This window comes from Lycium barbarum, chromosome 10 (assembly GCF_019175385.1).
Source record: "Lycium barbarum isolate Lr01 chromosome 10, ASM1917538v2, whole genome shotgun sequence".
Lineage (NCBI taxonomy): Eukaryota > Viridiplantae > Streptophyta > Magnoliopsida > Solanales > Solanaceae > Lycium > Lycium barbarum.
The window spans coordinates 124,741,212-124,759,880 of NC_083346.1; the positions used below are offsets into that span (position 1 = coordinate 124,741,212).

General features: G+C 34.8%; 2 protein-coding genes across 2 annotated transcripts; one reads left to right on the plus strand and one right to left on the minus strand.

Annotated features, from left to right (window-relative positions):
• Nucleotides 1-2,370: 2,370 nt before the first annotated feature.
• Nucleotides 2,371-5,893, minus strand: LOC132613463 (probable LRR receptor-like serine/threonine-protein kinase At3g47570). The gene is made up of 2 exons (XM_060327484.1): nt 2,839-5,893; nt 2,371-2,717 (listed from the first exon to the last, which is right to left on the minus strand). The coding sequence occupies exons 1-2, from the start codon at nt 5,891-5,893 to the stop codon at nt 2,371-2,373; spliced, it is 3,402 nt and encodes a 1,133-aa protein (XP_060183467.1).
• A 4,579-nt stretch (nt 5,894-10,472) lies between these two features.
• Nucleotides 10,473-18,411, plus strand: LOC132614000 (ribonucleoside-diphosphate reductase large subunit-like). The gene is made up of 17 exons (XM_060328332.1): nt 10,473-10,868; nt 13,144-13,205; nt 13,322-13,409; nt 13,526-13,789; nt 13,873-14,113; nt 14,198-14,274; nt 14,780-14,950; nt 15,032-15,124; nt 15,207-15,356; nt 15,447-15,533; nt 15,617-15,781; nt 15,855-15,974; nt 16,435-16,637; nt 16,727-16,876; nt 16,976-17,123; nt 17,848-17,931; nt 18,018-18,411. The coding sequence occupies exons 1-17, from the start codon at nt 10,641-10,643 to the stop codon at nt 18,111-18,113; spliced, it is 2,427 nt and encodes an 808-aa protein (XP_060184315.1). The 5' UTR covers nt 10,473-10,640; the 3' UTR covers nt 18,114-18,411.
• Nucleotides 18,412-18,669: the final 258 nt, after the last annotated feature.

Here is an 18,669-nt window from a genome sequence, read left to right on the forward strand (position 1 = left end):
AGGCTTTGATCATGAGAGAACGTGGGGTGTAAAAGAAATACAATAAGTGATAATAATGAAGCAATAACTAATGACATGAAGGTGTATTTATTTAATCTTTTTGCAGCTTTTTTGGACATCAAATAAGGGGGAAAATGCCAAAAAAAATGAAAAAAAAGATAAATAGGAATAGAGGCCGTAGAGAGGTAACATATTACTTTATCTATGCCTAACTTTATAATATATATATATAGATTTATGATTGATTGATTGGCACTACTATATTAATAGTTGCAAAGACAAGTCTGCACATTTGCCTCTTTTTAGTTAATATTGCTTATGTTAAAGGGAAAGCATATAAGAACTTAAATTATTATATTTAGATTAGTTAGCAATATGTATTATAGAATATTACAAAAGTATTGAGCGGAGAAGATGACAAAAGCAAAAAGTATTAGTAGCTAATCTTTTTAGCTAAGATTGTGGGATCAAATGTGTTATTGCTCTACCTTTAATGAATATTTATTATTGGTTGGTGAAGTCTTTAAGAGATTCTTTTTGCTTTTGTCATTTTCTCCACTTTACTTTATTGCTCTACCTTTAATGAATATTAGTAGCTAACTTTTTAGCTAAGATTGTGGGACCAAATGTGTTAGTTATGTGATTGGGTTTCATACTCACACTTCATTTATATGCTAATGGTGTTTTCTATTAACTCTTCAAGTATTAATGTCTTGTGATGGTGTACAACATTACTTGTGTCTTAATACCATTACTTTGCTTGAAAAAGAAAATAGAGGTTAGGAAAAGAGTTAATAGCAACAATTTGGGTCATTAAATCCATCTAATAGCTTGAGCTAGGAATAGGAAAACTAGTTGAGGCTACATGGGTGTTCTCTTATAAAACATTCTAGGGCTTGGAAAAGTCTAGGATGAAATTTGCTAATTTGGTTGGAAAACTTTTGGCAAGATTCGCGTGACCCTTGGTTTAATGCATTTAGGCATATAAATAAGTTGAATTGATACCCAAGTGCATTACTTTCCATTGGAACCACAACCTTGGTCCCATTTACCAATAGTTTACATCTTATAACCATTCTTAGTCTTTAATGAACAAACAACAATCAAACTACTATTATATTCCCCTCTCCCTTGAAATATAGACTAATAGTCGGGTGTTACAATTAACAAGTATATTTCTTCATTGTATTCTCTGTGGGATTCGACCCCAACCTCGTTGGGTTCTATATTTGACAACGACCGCTTACTCCTGATATTAAAGGTGTAATTTGGGCGTATCACAATGGCGAAAATACAAGTATATAGGTCAAACATGTGTAATAAATAAAATTTAATACAGTAAAGCAAATGAAAGAGACAACTCAGTGGCTAAGGCTGTGCAACATGTGGTGACAGTGCAGCTTCAAATCTGGGTGAGCTCATTTAATGCTTATTGTTTTCTTAGAAATAGGCCCAAAAAAATAATGAAAAGTGACATTCGGGTTCGATCCGGGGTGACATGTAAAGGAAGCAACAGTTGCAACCAACGGGCCCCAAAGACAATTTCATTTGTTAGAGTGCACAATTAAATATATATTAATTTATCAAGGTATATATACATAATTTTTTCCGAAGGGTGGGAGTGCACCCATTTGGGTCCGCCTCTACTTACGAATTTGTCCATTAATGGGCTACGCCATTATCGAATCTAAATGAGTGCCTCATGTGAACTAGTGTTATCCTTTAAAAACTTCTCAGTTTCATCTCCCATTCCGATATGACATTCGCCTAGGGTGTCATGTGCACCCCTACTTCAAAAGTTTGCCTGCCTAGAAGTCTATTAGTTGTTCTCATCGCCGAACAGTTAGGCTCTCAAACCCAAAGCAACAAAACTTACACAATTTTACAACCTATGACTATGATATCTTGGCTATGTCACCAAAGCCTAACAATATGCACATCAAATTTCAATGAGATTGTTGATTATTTTTGTCCCAACTTAGGAATATAGAGGCATCCTAACACTTACCCCTCCCTCCTAGCTTTCCAAAGGGAAAACTGATAAAATACTTGAAGAGGTTGATCAAATTAGAGTTTGAGTTTAAGTAATTATGTGCATTTACAATCAGAAAGCAAAATGGTGCAACTAAACACATTCATAATTTTCTTGATATTTAAGCACTCAAACCATAATCACTTCAAAAGGTAAAACAGTTTCAAAACAACTCGAATATGAAATCACAAAATGTGGGAAATGCAACACTCTGAAGTACAAACAATACATGGTTCTAAGTAGTACAGGCGGCGACTTTACTAAAGAAACCACGTAACCAAAAAGCAACATATTAACTTGCAACGCTGAAAGAACACCACAGGAAGAGATGCTAACTTCTACATTTCCAAAAATGTGTTCTTGATTTTGTTAAGCCTCTTGACTACATCTTTCATGGTTATTCTTGATTCGGGCGTTTCCTTTGTGCAATCTAAAGCCAATTCTATCATGGAAATTATGCAAATTTCACTTTTGGAAGTGATTTGTTCTTCCTCAGGAAAAAGATTGGCATCCACAACTTCCATCATAGTTCTTGGAAATGCTCGCCTTATCCACTCCCTCAAACCAAGATTTTCGTAGAATATCTCTTTATCTGTTGGTCTTCTTGTTGTCAAAACCTCCATTAGCATAATGCCATAACTGTAAACATCACCACTAGTGGACACTATTCCCTCCGAGCCATATTCTTAAAAGAAACGAAAAATTATAAAGCATTACTCATCCAATATAACAATAATTATGTACTAACAATATTTTGTGAAATAAAAAGTGTCTTCGATAACTAAAAAAGAAAGAGACTAGTATACCTGGTGCAATATATCCAAGAGTGCCCAATGTCTCGGTACGTGCCATTGACTTGCTTACAGCTAAAATTTTGGAGATTCCAAAATCACCAACATGTGCCACCATTTCTTCATCCAAAAGAACGTTGGCTGGCTTTAGATCGCAATGAACGATATGAGTATGATGACTATGATGCAGATATTCAACAGCCACAGCCACATCAAGCATTATGGAAACTCTTTGAAGGAGGTTCAAGCAGCAATCTTCTTTGTACAACCAATTCTCAAGACTCCCGTTTGGCATATATTGCAAGACAAAGGCTCTAATGTATTCGCTAGAGCAAGTAGTAACCACTGGTACAAGATTTCTGTGCCTAACATTTCTTATCACTTCACATTCAGTATCAAACCTCTTGCATACTTTCTCATTTTGCAAATTCAGGACTTTTATTGCAACCACAATTCCACTAGATAAGGTGCCTTTGTACACAGAGCCAGAACCTCCCACACCAATTAAATTTGATCCATCAAAATAATTTGTTGCTCGTTGAATCTCGTGATAAGATATTAATTGATGCGTCTTGACCTCCGGTACCTTTTCCACGTTTTTGGACTTTCTCTTCTTCCGTCGTTTCATTATCCATATTGAAGTAAACAAGAATATCAGAATGGATAAAGTAAACACCGGAATAACAATTTTTAGCACAAGCTTCTTCAACTTTGATTGATGTCCAGGATTAGTGATAGCACAAGCAGGAACCTCCAATATGTGCATTCCACATAGACCTTTGTTCCCAAGAAATGATTGCAGAGTGGAATTTGCAAACACACCACCACTGGGTATTTCACCTTCTAAATTATTAAATGAGACATTGATGATTTTAAGGTATGAGAGTTTTTCCAATGTCTTAGGAATAGTACCTGACAAAGCATTTAAAGACATATCCAAGAATTCCAAACTTATCAAGTTGGCAAAGGAGAATGGAATTGTGCCTGAAAATGAATTGTTCGATACGTGAAGAGACTTCAGGTTTTGGAGGTCCCCCAATCTACTTGGTATCATGCCCGTAAAGTGGTTACCATTAAGATATAGTTCTACCATGACCTTCAGTTCCCCAATATTCACTGGAACCTCTCCCTCTATGGAATTCTGTGACACGTCTAGACTGAGAAGACTACTCATTTTCCAAAGGCTCAAAGGTATTGTTGATGAAAATTTGTTAGAACCCAAATAAAATTCTTGTAGCATGCTAAGATTTCCTATACATTCTGGAATCAACCCAGAGAGCTCATTATCATCCATAGTTAATTGAACCAAATTAGATAAATGACATACTACCTCTACAATACCCCCCTGTAATTTATTGCTACCTAGACGTAGACCTTGGAGTTGTTCAAGCTTACCGACCTCAGAAGGAATGGTTCCCGTCAAGTTGTTCTCTTGAAAGTCTAGGTCAAATAAAGCGCTCATGTTTCCTATACTAATGGGGATGAGGCCGTTGATTTGTGCATCTGATATATCAAATACTTCAATAGTAGATGAAAGATTCCCAATAGAACTGGGCAGAACACCATTCCACGGATTGGAACCCACTTCTAGATACCGCAACATCCTACAGTACACCAAAGAATCTAAGAATCGCAATTCATGCTCACTTGGTTCATTGGTAAGTTGATTATCAAATAGGAATAGTACTCGCAACTCACGAAGATTTCCCAAGTTAGTTGGAGTGGTGCCTCTGAAAAAGTTAGAGCTAAGATCCAAATAGGATATCTTGGATGCATTTGTGATGTACAAAGGAATTTCCCCTTCGAGTTGATTGTGTGCTAAGTAAAGTCCCTTAAGATTGGGAAGATGAAGACCTGTAGTGGTTGGAATTCTCCCCGAGAGTTTGTTGAAACTGAAAGAAATGAATTCCAAAGAAGATATATTAAAAATAGTATCTGGAATTTGACCAATAAGATTATAATTCTCCTGAAAGCTTAATTGCACCAAATTGGGTAGCTTCCCTAATTCTGGAGGAATTTGCCCCTCCATGGGATTGCTTGAACAACTAAGAGCTTGCAAAGAGGAAATATTGCCCCATGAAATAGGAATAGTCCCACTTAGGAAATTATATGCAATATAGAGCTTTTCGAGCTTCGCTAAACAATCAGTATTTTTGGGTATTTCTCCAGTTATGTTGTTGCAAGATATGGACAACATTTTGAGCTCTGTGAATTGACAAATGTTGGAAGGAATGTGACCAGAAATTAGATTGTAAGAAATACTTAAAAACTCCATATTTGAGACAATATTCCCTTCACCAAGCAAGAGAGGACCAGAAAGGCTATTCATTGCAACAGATAAGGCAAGTAGCGACGAGATATTAAACAGTACTGCCGGAATAGAACCTGTTAACTGATTATCAGTCAAGGATAGAAATGCAAGTTGGCTTAGATTACCGATTTCCTTTGGAATGTTGCCACTAACTCTATTACCATACAAACTGAAGCTCAACAACTTTGTGGCATTTCCAACCGAAGGAGGGATTATACCTATGAGGCTATTGTTCCTGAGATTTAAGACTCTGAGTTCCGGTACATACCATGGACCTTTCCACATTTCACCACTGAATTTATTGAAAGCCAATGAAATATTTTGAACTCTCCAGTTTTGAAATAAACTTGTTGGAATACTTCCTTCTAGCTGATTGTTTTGAACATCAATCACTTCCAAGCGAGGCAGTTGGCCAAGGCCGTAAGGAATGCTGCCATGGAAAAAGTTGTTCCCGAGATTGAGCTCTATGAGAAAGGACAAATTGGCCAAAGACGGTGAAATAGTGCCTTGAAGTTGCAAATTAGGAAGAGCCAAGGCTACAACCCTTTGCCTTTTTGTACTGCAAGTGACACCAAACCAAGAACAAAAAGAAGAATTCTTAGTCCAGTTCTTGGCCAGAAAAAGACTGGGATTTATAACAAGATTTCGGAAAGCTAGTAGAGCTTGTTGGTCTGTCTCATTTGAGGGAGCACTTGATATAAAAATAGAATAATATTGAAATAAAAAGAGAAGAATCAATAAGAAAATGTGCTTCTCCATATGTTTCGAAGGGATTTGGAAACTTGATTGGCTTGGTTTCAAGAGTTACACCATTATATAGCACCAAAAATGGAAAAGGATAGTGGCAAAATGCAAATGAAGAATCTGTTCACTTGGATTTTTTCCACGAAACAGAAGAAAATCTTACATCTCTGTGGGTGTGTTTGGTATGGAGGGAATTTTTTCAATTTCTTAATGTTTGGTTGGTCAAAATATTTTGAAAGACATTTTTTCTAGGAAAACAAATTTTTAAAATGAGGAAAATATAGGAAAAATAAGTTTCATAAGTAACATTTCAAGTTCATTGTGTCTTCCCCGCCCACCCAACGCCTCTAACCCTCATTCCTTGACCATCTCATCACCTACCTCGAAACCCCACTCCCACCCCCATTGTGTTCTACTATTACATATAAATACTCTTGAAATAATAATTTTTTGCTTACTTACTGAACATTAGAAAATAAGTAAAAAAAACTCACTTATTTTTCCAAAAAACATTTTTATTCGTATCAAACACACCCTATATCTATTGCAATATCCTCGGTGCAGATGACTATTTTGAGAAATGCATTTCAGCAGTTTTCCAAATTAAAGTCAACCACACATATTATAGCTGTTGAAATTTTTGAATTCTTGACTTGACTATTCACAGTTAAGAAATCTCACGCGCAGATGCAGATATATCGTATGGGTAGCAATCTCAAATTAATATACAATAATAATTTGGTTCACATTCAAATATTTATATATATTCAGTGAACCCACACGCAGGGACGGAGCGAGGAAGGGCCAAGGGGTTCCCTTTCAGCGGAAAATTACACTGTTTATACATGATTAGAATTAATTTTTATGTATATATAGTAGACGTTGAACCCCCTTTGACTTCTTCGTGTCTTTACTTTCTCATATTCTGAACTCTCTTGATGAAAATCCGGACTCCATCACTGCCACACGTTGCATTTGGATCCGCCCCGGTCTACATGTATATTTGGAATATCAATTGGTGAAATTGCCCAGTCTTCACGGCAAATGCAAGAATTCTCCCACAAATGTCTACTACTATTACTAAGATGTGGAATGAAAAATTATAGTATTTGTAGACTTTGAAGTCAAGTGGGTCATTTGCACGATTGTGCTTCAAAATTATCGTGTTTGTAGACTTTGAAGTCAAGTGGGTCATTTGGACGATTGTACTTCAAAGGCACTGGTCTTTAATTTTGTCCCTTAAATTGTTGGTCATTAATTTTTGTCCTTCGTCTAATATCCCAAAGTTATGGGTTTGAACCTCGATTCAGTTAAAAAATAATAATTACAAGACAGATGTTTGTAACAAAATTAGGTCTATTCAGTCAGAGGTTTGCCTTAAGACAAACTTTTACCCAAAATTAGGCCTTAAAACCTAACTTTGCCCGAATAGGCCTAATTTGCTACAAACTTCTACATTGCAATTTTTTTTTTAATATTTGACTAAGCGGGGTTCGAACCCGAACCCATAAATTTTAGACGAAGAGCAAAAATTAAAAATTTCAAATTTTGAGGGACAATAATTAAAGACCAGTGCCTTTGAAGGCTATTCCGCACAAAAAAAATGAAGTCAGGTGAAGGTTCATGGGCCGGCCATACTAGATGCAGACCTCTAGAGACTTATCCTTGAAAAGCCCAAAGTTAAAATCATACAACTTACACAAATGACTATACTTTGGGTATTTTTTTCATTATGCATAGCTACACTTTTACTAATTACATTTTATAGTTACAGTAACGTGTATTCAAATTTGACTGTATTTTGTTATATTCAATTCGGTTGTATTCATTCGTAACTACTTTTACATTGTATTCAAATTATTTTATTTTAAATTCGGTTGTATTCAAACAACATAAGTACAAAAAAATATAGGGATATTCAGCTATATTCAAATTTATTGTATTTATTTGTATACAAAAAAATCTCCTTCGAAATACAGGCGAAAAATACATAAAAAAACACTAAATTTTACACTAAAAAAATAATGAATACACTGAAATACACTCAGATCTGAGATACAAGAAAAAAAATACACTCAGATCTTAAATAACCGCCGAAGATTTTTCCACATTCGGCAACAGCGCCGTGGTCCGGTAAGGTTCCAACCAGCTCTTTCTATGTATTCAACACAAAAATAAATACATCTCAAGCGACAACAATGATAAATACTTAGATCTCAGAAATACAATTAGATATGAGAAATACACTACGCCGTCAACGGTGGTTGTGGTGTCGATTGGAGAAGGAGCTCCGGCGGCGATGTCAATGGCGAGGAGAACAACGCCAAATCTAAGAATACACTTAGATCTGAGAAGAGGGAGCAGTGGGCTTCACCGAAGCTCCAGCGGCGATTTCGTGGTGAAAAAGCATCTCAAAGCTAGCCCTGAGATTCTCAGTGAAGAATAAAAATAAAGTATTCTACTTTAAATATATACTGTAGTTATTATAGGTAATTCAAATACAACATTTAGTTACTAAATGTAAATAAAATGTAGTTACTAAATATAAATATCTCTTATATGTTCTCCACACTATGTAAAAATTTCCTTCTTTTTATTGGCCGATTTTGAGATCACCATTTAAGTCATACCTGCAGTGTGTAAAATTTACAAATTTAGTCACTTTGACACTAAGTCTAGGATACAAAATTTGAAGTGTTGTTTCATAATCAACAGTGTCTGAAGTTCTTTGCGAAAGCGCACCTTCAAACGGCATTTGAAAATGAAATTTGAATTTTTTTTTGTTTGAAGTTTGGCTTAGCAAGTCCAAATTTCATACACTTTTGTGTGAAGTTTATAGCTTATTCCCAAACTTCGGACATAATATTTGAAGTTTGGCTAGATAGTCCCAATTTGTTAAGGTTTGATCACCTAATTTGTGAGAAAATACTTACCCGAAAAAGAAAGAGAAGACCACATCCTTTTGTGAAGCACGGTGAAGTGAATTTAAAATTCAAACTTTTGAATTCAGATTAAAAGAAGATTTGAACTTCAAATATGTGAAATGTGAATATGTTGACTCGCATTACAACTTACGAGCTTGGAGTTTGGATCCCAGAAAAGGACAATAAAAAAAGAAAAAAAGATAAAAAATACAAAATGGTTCAAACTCCAAAGTCCGATCTTGTAATGAAAGCTAACCTATTCATCAATATATTGGCGGCAAAACTAAAATTATATAAAATGAGCATTGAAAATTGATACTTATGTTTTTATAAGTTATGTCCACTTATATTTAATTTTATTAATTTCTCAATATTTCTATTATGTGAAATCATGTTATAATAAATATAAGACAAACTTTATAATTTGGTAGTAACATGCAAATCTCACTACTACTCACAATTATTTAAATATGAAATCGTTTTATAAAAATGTATGATAATATGAGAATTGTGATCAATCAGTAATATTTTTATTGTCTTAAATAAAAAGCATTTAATTTTGTTACTTATTAGCTAGAATAACTTTTATCTTGCTTTATAACTTTAGGGGTCGTTTGGTACACGGTATAAGATGGAATATATCAGCACTAACTTTAAGATTAATTTTGTACCATATTTGGTAGAAGAAATAAATTTATACCATCTACCAAATAAAGTATAAAATAAAGCACAAACTTTGAGATGGTATATCCCCTTATTCCATTAACCTTCGTATTATTTTATCCCACCTCCTAAGGAAAAAATAATTTTAATTTTCATCAATTATTTTATTTTTTATAATTATATCTCAAATTATATTGTCCACAAAAATCCTAACAAGTGGACCCTACAATATGAATATCTTGAGTTGCATTACAAGCTTGGAGTTTGGATCCCAAAAAAGGGAAATAAAAAAGAAAGAGAAAAAAATACACAATGCACATGGTCAAACTCCGAAGTCCAATCTTGTAATTGGAGCTAACTTATTCATCATAAATTGGTCCTGCCTACTACACCAAAATTTATAAATATTGGCGGCAAAACTAAAATTATAGTAAAATGAGCATTAAATTTGATATTTATGATTTTGAATAGTTATGTGGACATATATTTCATTTGTTAAATTTTTAAAATTTCTACTATGTGAAAATTTCTTCAATAAATATGAACACGAACTTAATAGTACTATGCACTCTTAGGACCCTATTGATTGGGAAACAAGTTATTTCGGGATTAATTATTCTGGGATTATTAACCCACTCTCAACGTGGGATTAGTTATTTCGGAATTTTATCCAACCAAGCGTGGGATAAATTATTTCCAAAATTTCGAGATTAATTATCCCTTATATCTCGTACCAAATAAGCCCTTACTATTTAAATAGAAATTGCTGTTATAGAAAAAGTATGAAAACATTTAATTTTGTTACTTATTAGCTAGAAATAATATTTATCTTGCTTCATAACTTTCATTAATTAGTATTTTCTTTTTCTTTTTACAATTATCTCAAATTATAATGTCCTCAAATATCCTAACAAAGTGGACCCCACATCTCCACTTTTCCAATATTAATACCGCCAAAGCCCGCCCTTTCATTTGGCGGGAAAATTTCAAAACCCTAATTTATACTTTTCAAAAGAAAAAAAGAAGAAGAGGGAAATTCAATTACAACAAAAATTCAAACTGTTAAATTACAAATGTATATATATACACACACATCTCACTGAAAAAAATTGTAGCAAATCCCTAAATAAATCAATTGTGTCTATCAAGTGTTCGACGAAATTCCTCAAACAAAGATGTATGTGGTGAAGAGAGATGGGAGACAAGAGACAGTACATTTTGATAAGATAACAGCTAGGTTAAAGAAATTGAGTTATGGACTTAGTCCTGAACATTGTGATCCGGTACTCGTATCCCAGAAAGTTTGTGCTGGTGTTTATAAAGGCGTTACCACTAGTCAACTTGATGAATTGGCTGCTGAGACCGCCGCCGCTTTGACTGCTAATCATCCTGATTATGCTTGTGTGAGTTTATCATTTTTTGTGTATTGGATTGTGTTGAATTTGGAAATGGTAATTAGTTTTGGATCTTGTGTTTATTTGAGGTAAAAGTATTTTGTAATTTAATGAGGATTCATATAGACAACCCCAGCTAGTTTGTATTTGACTGTGCATCACCCTGATTATGCCTGTGTCAGTCTTTGATTTGCAATATATTTGTTGAATTGTGTTTTGAGCATGTTGAATTTGGAAATGGTAATTAGGGTCTGTTTGGCCATGGATAGTTTTCACTTTTTTTGGTTTTGGAATTTTATTATGGAATCATGTTTTTTCCTCTTCAGTTTTTTACTAGTCTTATACATTATTATACACTTTTGTACAAGGTTTATGCATTGTCTAAAGTAGATGTATATAGTTATACTATATTGTTGTATAATATTGTATATTAGTCTTATACATTATTATACAAAGTATATACATTGTCTATAGTAGGTGTATAAAGTTGTATAAAGGTGAATATTTAAGTTGGGCCATGAAATGTTGGGCTATAAGTTTGTAATTTAAAATATGGGCTATGAATATGTAATTTTGACCCATAAATTGTTTATAAGTGAAATTTAATCTTTTTTTTTTTCCTTTTAAATTTCACATTTTTTATGTCCAAATGCCCACTTATTTGAGATTAAAGTATTTTGTAATCTAATGAATTGGGACGAATGGAGGGGACTTGATATACAGGATTCGTATAGACAATCCCAATTAGTTTGAATTTAAGGTGTATGTGATAGATATTGGTTGATTTATTTGTTGCAGTTTGTGTGGGGTCCAGTCCACTATCCCATATTTTAAGAAAGGAAGATTTTTCTTCCTTTGATAAAATCACATTGGTAGCAATTGTGGAATTGGCCAACAAGTCAATTCTTTTGTTCACATAGCCGTGATGTAAGCGCTTACCTCATCTTAGTCGTGATGTAAGCGCTTACCTCATCATAGTCGTGATGTAAGCGCTTAGCTCATCATAGTCGTGATGTAAGCGCTTACCTCATCATAGGAAATTCATTCCTATAAATAGGCGGCTTATGGTTCATTTGTAACATCACCAAGATCATTTGCTATACACACCAAAATCTCAGACAATACATCTGAGTGAGAGCAAAGTGAGGTGTTCCATAGACTGTGAGAAAATAGTCTGTAAAGAAAAATAGAGTGTGAGTGATATTGTAGTAAGGTGGGAAAATCAAAAGAGTGTTTTTCTTTTTGAGTGTGTAGTGGTCTTTGGAGTATTTATACTCGTGACTACACAGTGTAAAATTCCTTACTATAGTGATATCAGCTGCTCCTCTTGGCCGTGGTTTTTCCCTTATTCAGAAGGGTTTCCACGTAAAATCTTGGTGTCATTATTGCTGCATTTTATTCTTGCTGATTTAACCATAACTTAGTGTTCCGCGTTTATCACTAATACAGTGAATATTATTTTTGCGCGTCTATTTTATTCCCAACAGTTTGGACATTTTATTTTAATTTGGGACATGACACTGTTCTGCTTACTATTTACTTGTTTCTCTTTTGTGTTTAATATAGATTTATAAATTTATTTAATTTGACAATGTTTTATTGGACAAACCAACGTTTTTTTCGGTTTGTGTTTTGAGTGTGTGGAAGTTGGAAATGATAATTAGTTTTGAATTCTGGGTTAATTTGAGATAGAAGTAATTTGTGATATAATGAAATTGGGCTGAATAGTCGGGAATTGTTATAATGAGGATTTATATAGACAACCCTGATTAGGTTGGACTGCAGTTTAAACATTTTTTTACACTTTGGAAATGATACCGTTCTACTTAGGACCTGCTTGTTACTTTTTTGCGTTTTCTTAATAGTTTATCAGTTTATTTTATTTGATGATGTTTGATTGAAAATGGAAATTTTAAGATATTAATTTAATTTTGCCAACTATATTAGTAGTATTGAAAAAGATATACTAATATAAAACCACTGATTGAGAAACTAGCTTGATAGAGAAAAAGCATCATGTCATAGTCTATAATTTGAAGTATTAAATGAATTTGAATAGTTGAAAGTTGTGTAGAATAATATAGTTAGTGGAATTCTATCAAACATTTTCAAATTTTCTAAATGGAAAAAAAAGTGTCATATAAATTGGGGGGGTACTAATATCGAGTTCTCCATTCTAGTTTAGATAGAGTAAACCTTATGTTGAGATTACATCTAAAGATGAGTTTTTGCTTTCTGAAGGTGTATTTAATTATCCATTTGTTTAAATGTATTTATATTGCAGCTGGCTGCAAGGATTGCTGTTTCCAATCTGCACAAGAACACAAAGAAAATATTTTCTGAGACGTAAGAACTTTGAATTATTTATTATCATTAGTGTTTTTTGTTCTTTGGAATAAAACACTGGTCCAATGATTGAGAATAGAAAGTTGTGGTTTACAATATGTTTGTGATTTTCACAGGGTTAAGGACATGCACAACCATGTCAGCGAGAGATCTGGACTTAAGGCGCCTCTGATTTCTGATGAAGTGTATGAGATTATAATGAAGGTATATTGAGCAACACCTCACTTATATCATTTTATTATCTGATGATGATTGTTGCTTCATCGATACTTTAGAATTTTAGAGGTGAGTTATTAACTACTTGCCTTTTTATTCCACAGAATGCAGCTCGATTGGACAGTGAGATCATATATGACAGGGACTTTGACTATGATTACTTTGGTTTCAAAACCCTGGAGCGGTCTTACCTCTTAAAGATTGATGGAAAGGTCGTAGAAAGGCCACAACATATGCTGATGAGAGTCTCTGTTGGGATCCACAAAGATGATATTGAATCTGCCATCAATACTTATCATTTGATGTCTCAAAGATGGTTCACTCATGCGTCTCCAACTCTTTTTAATGCTGGAACTCCAAGGCCTCAGGTATGTCAATTTAATTAGAAAACAGATAAATAGCTCCTAAGCATAATTTCCAATGCCTAATAGTTTTCTTCCTTGACTTGCAGTTAAGTAGCTGCTTCCTTGTATGCATGAAAGAAGATAGTATTGAGGGCATATATGACACTCTTAAGGAGTGTGCTGTTATTAGCAAATCTGCTGGAGGAATTGGAGTATCTGTGCACAATATTCGTGGTACTGGGAGTTATATTCGTGGAACAAATGGGACATCAAATGGAATTATTCCGATGCTACGTGTGTTTAATGACACTGCTCGATATGTTGATCAAGGAGGTGGCAAAAGAAAGGGTAAGCCTAGACTTTTGTTAGATATACTTATAATGGGCCAAGGTCTGGATTTGATTGTTTCTGACAATTCTATGTTGTGTATAGGTGCTTTTGCTGTCTATCTTGAACCCTGGCATTCTGATATATTTGAATTTCTGGATTTGAGGAAGAACCATGGAAAGGTGTAGTTACTATCCTTGATCTAATCAATTTTCTATGCGTATTATAGCCTGTTTGGCCAAGTTCCTGAGAAGCCAAAAGTGTTATGTTTTTTAAAAAAGTACTTATTTTAGACAATTGAAGTGTTTGGCCTAAGCTTTTAGGGGGAAAATAAGTGTTTTTGAATATTTGCAGAAGATTAGACCTTAAACAAGGTAGCTTTTCCCCAAAAACACTTTTGGAACTTTGGTTAAGCACAAATTCATGCTCTAATACTGGAAAAAATATTTTTAAAGTTGATTAGCCAAACACAATCTATTACTTTCTAAAGGTGTTTTTTCCAAAAGCACTTCTAAGAAAAAGCACTTTTTAAAAGAAGTTAATTTTGGAAGCTTGGCCAAGCAAGCTATTAGTCTTACAAGACTAAAGTGGCTTAATCAAACTGTTCTTTCCACTAGGATTTCTGTAATCCTTTCATATCATAAGGCTTGTAATTGCTTAATTGACATAACATGTCTATCTCTGCAGGAAGAGCATCGGGCCCGAGATCTTTTCTATGCTCTTTGGGTGCCAGATCTTTTTATGGAAAGAGTCCAAAGCAACGGGCAATGGTCTTTATTTTGTCCAAGTGAGGCTCCTGGATTGGCAGATTGCTGGGGTGAAGATTTTGAAAAGCTGTATACAAAGTATGAAAGAGAGGTAAAACTAAGTCTACTATTGTGATTAATTGCTTGCCAAGCTTGGATAAATTGAAAAAATGATCCAATTTTTTCAATTCAGGGTAAAGCAAAGAAGGTTCTGCAAGCACAAAATCTCTGGTTTGAGATCTTGAAGTCTCAGATAGAAACTGGGACCCCATACATGCTGTATAAGGTAACTTTAATATTATACTTTTGTTTATGCTGTTTGGATGCATCGGAAACTTTTTAATCCTTTCTTTTGTTCATTATCATAGGATACTTGTAATAGAAAAAGCAACCAGCAGAATCTCGGCACAATCAAGTCTTCTAATTTGTGTACTGAGATTATTGAATACACAAGTCCTACTGAAACTGCCGTGTGCAATCTTGCATCAATTGCTCTTCCGCGATATGTTAGAGAGAAGGTAGTTACAAATGCCATAAACTTGAAAACATTGCTTGTTTTTAAGTTTTCTTTGTCCTGTTATTTTATCATTTTCCTTTATATCTTTTAGGAGGTCCCAAGTGAATCACAACCGTCTAAACTTGTTGGGAGCAGAGGCTCTAAAAACCGATACTTTGATTTTGACAAACTGGCAGAGGTTAGACTTTTCCTATCAAATCGGACTTACCTACTTTATCTTGGATATTTGTCTAATCTTGTTCTATTTTTCATGTGAGACAGGTCACTGCATTGGTGACTAAGAACTTGAACAAAATTATTGATGTCAATTACTACCCTGTCGAAACTGCAAAAAGGTCTAATTTACGACACAGACCTATTGGACTTGGGGTCCAGGGTCTTGCAGACACATTCATATTGCTTGGCATGGCATTTGATTCACCAGAGGTATTCACCCTTCATCCATCTTTTATGGTTTAACTGGGCAGTGGGGCTGATCTTGTATTTTGTAAATGTATAGGCTCAGCAGCTGAACAAAGACATATTTGAGACAATATACTACCATGCTTTAAAAGCCTCTTCTGAATTAGCTGCCAAGGAAGGCCCATATGAGACATATGCAGGAAGTCCAGTCAGCAAGGTATATATTGGAACTTTGCTTTAGCTGATGATTTACTATGTGGATGACTTGTTTGGTTGTTGAGGACTTCTGAAAATCGAGCTAGGCCAGGGGCAGATTTACTCTCAAAATTATAGTGCATGTGAACTAGTGGTCTTTCCATAAAAATAGGTTTTTTAGGTACTTCCTAGAATTTATGTAGTAGTCTGCTGGCACCCATACTTAAAAAAGGGTGAATGGTGCACTTGGTTTCTAGAAAGGGTGAATGGTGCACCCTTAGACATAAAGAAATGTAATTTTGCTGTTAACTTCGAAGATGTCATCCGAGTCAAAAGATTAATTTGAAAATAGACCTGAAATAAATCTTTGATATTACAGGACCAAAAGTTTAATGATTTGTCAGATTTTGTGTTGGATTCACTATTGCCTATTTCTTTCTGATTTTCATTGTACTCAATTGAGATTGAACTATTCTGTTCAGGGTATTATCCAGCCAGACATGTGGGGAGTAACACCATCAGATCGATGGGATTGGGGTGTTCTCCGTGAGATGATTGCAAAGAATGGTGTAAGAAATTCACTTCTTGTAGCTCCAATGCCCACTGCTTCAACCAGCCAAATTCTTGGAAATAATGAATGCTTTGAGCCATATACATCCAATATCTACAGTAGAAGAGTGCTAAGGTTACTTTTGCAGCCAGATCCTTTAGCTCAATGCAGTTTGAATTAATTTTACTGTCTTCAGATAATAACTATGGATGTTCTTTTTTCAGTGGTGAATTTGTTGTGGTGAACAAGCATCTTCTTCATGATTTAACTGAGATGGGGCTTTGGTCTCCTACCCTCAAGAATAGGATTATTTATGATGATGGTTCCGTGCAGAAAATCCCAGAAATTCCACAGGATCTTAAACTCATATACAAGTATGAATTCCTTTTCCGTGTTGCTTGATTTTTTTTTCCTCCTGATTTCATGTTCATTCTACTTCCAATTCAGTGCTTATACTATGTGTTGATGTTTAGGACTGTTTGGGAGATCAAGCAACGGAACTTAGTTGATATGGCTGTTGACCGTGGATGCTATATTGATCAGAGTCAGAGTCTCAACATCCATATGGACCAACCCAATTTTGGAAAGCTTACATCCCTGCATTTTCATACTTGGTCCAGGGTATGCTTCCCATTTCACGTAACAGTTTATTGCTTCAATTGTAAGATATTGTGATTAAGAGCGTCAAATGGGTTGAGTTAATAAATGGGTGGGTTATTGACCACTCAAAGGTTACTTGGCTGAAATGGGTTTGGCTAAATGGGCCAAAAAGCAGGGTCGTAATCCAACCCTCCCAATTCTTCCTATGTTTTATAATTTACCTAATAAAACTATGTTTTTCTTTACTATGACGTTTTGAAAATATTTTGATAAGATTTCTCATGGGTCAATTTGGGCAGCCCAATTCTTGAGGGCTGAACTAATAAATACGTGGGTCAATGACCAGCCCAAACTTGACCGTGTCATGTTTTCATGGGCTAAATTTGCCACCTCTAATTGTGATTTATCATTTTTGCTAGTTGGGATATATTTCAAATATCTAGTTAGCATATCCTTTCTCTTTTTATGCTTTCTATTGAGCCAAAGGTCTTTTGGAAACAGTTGTCCTACCTTGGTAGGAGTAAGGTCTGCGTACACTCTACCCTCTCCAGACCTCACGTTGTGGGATTTCATTGGGTTGTTGTTGTTGTTGTAGTTGGCATATCCTAACATGTTCTTACTAGACCTGATAGTTGGTCTAGGAGACGATACATTTGCTCGAAATTCATGTGTGAAGATGGTCTTGTTGGGTTTAGTCTGCACATGTTGCTTAGGTTTCATTGACCTTTGAAATTGTTACTGGCAGGGTTTGAAAACAGGTATGTACTATCTAAGATCACGGGCTGCAGCTGATGCCATCAAGTTCACAGTTGACACTTCCATACTAAAGGTAGCAACCGTTATATCTTGTTTTGCTTTGTCATCATAAAATCAATATATTCATTGTTACAGAATGCGTTTGGGATTTGAATGCAGGAAAAGCCAGAGACTCCAGTTGATGAAGAAACTAAAATGGCACAGATGGTGTGCTCTTTGAGTAACCGTGATGAGTGTATGGCCTGTGGAAGTTAGGGATTGATGCCAGATAACCAGGAGCATTTTGAAAATTTGGCTTTCGTTATGTAATTCTTTCCTGCTTGCTGGGAAAGCTTAGTATCTACAGGCCAAATAGGCCTCCATTGGTCTATGGCCTGTATTGATGTCCCTGGTTGAATCTGGTTTAACTCTTTGTACATATATTAGGTTATAGTGTTTGCTGTTACAAACAAGCTAGTAATTTCCTTATATCAGTAAATGGTATTTCCCGTAATGCGTGTCTTAATGTATCAGTGATAATATTGTGTTAATGCCAAGATTAATAGTTCTTGAATGATTGAATTCCAATTTGTGTTTGGTGGCTATGAAATCTGATTTAACGGAATGGCATGAGAAAAGCAAGATTGGGGAAGTGAAACCTTCTTAATTTTGTTCTTTTGAATGTCTCAGCGATAGAAGCTTCCCTAATGCTGATGCCTCTGAAAATGTCAATAATGGAAGGTTAAATATATTAAAAGAAGAACAAGTATGGTTTCATATTACTCAGTAGGCTTCATATTCATTCAGTAAAAGATTGATAGTAAAAGTGAAC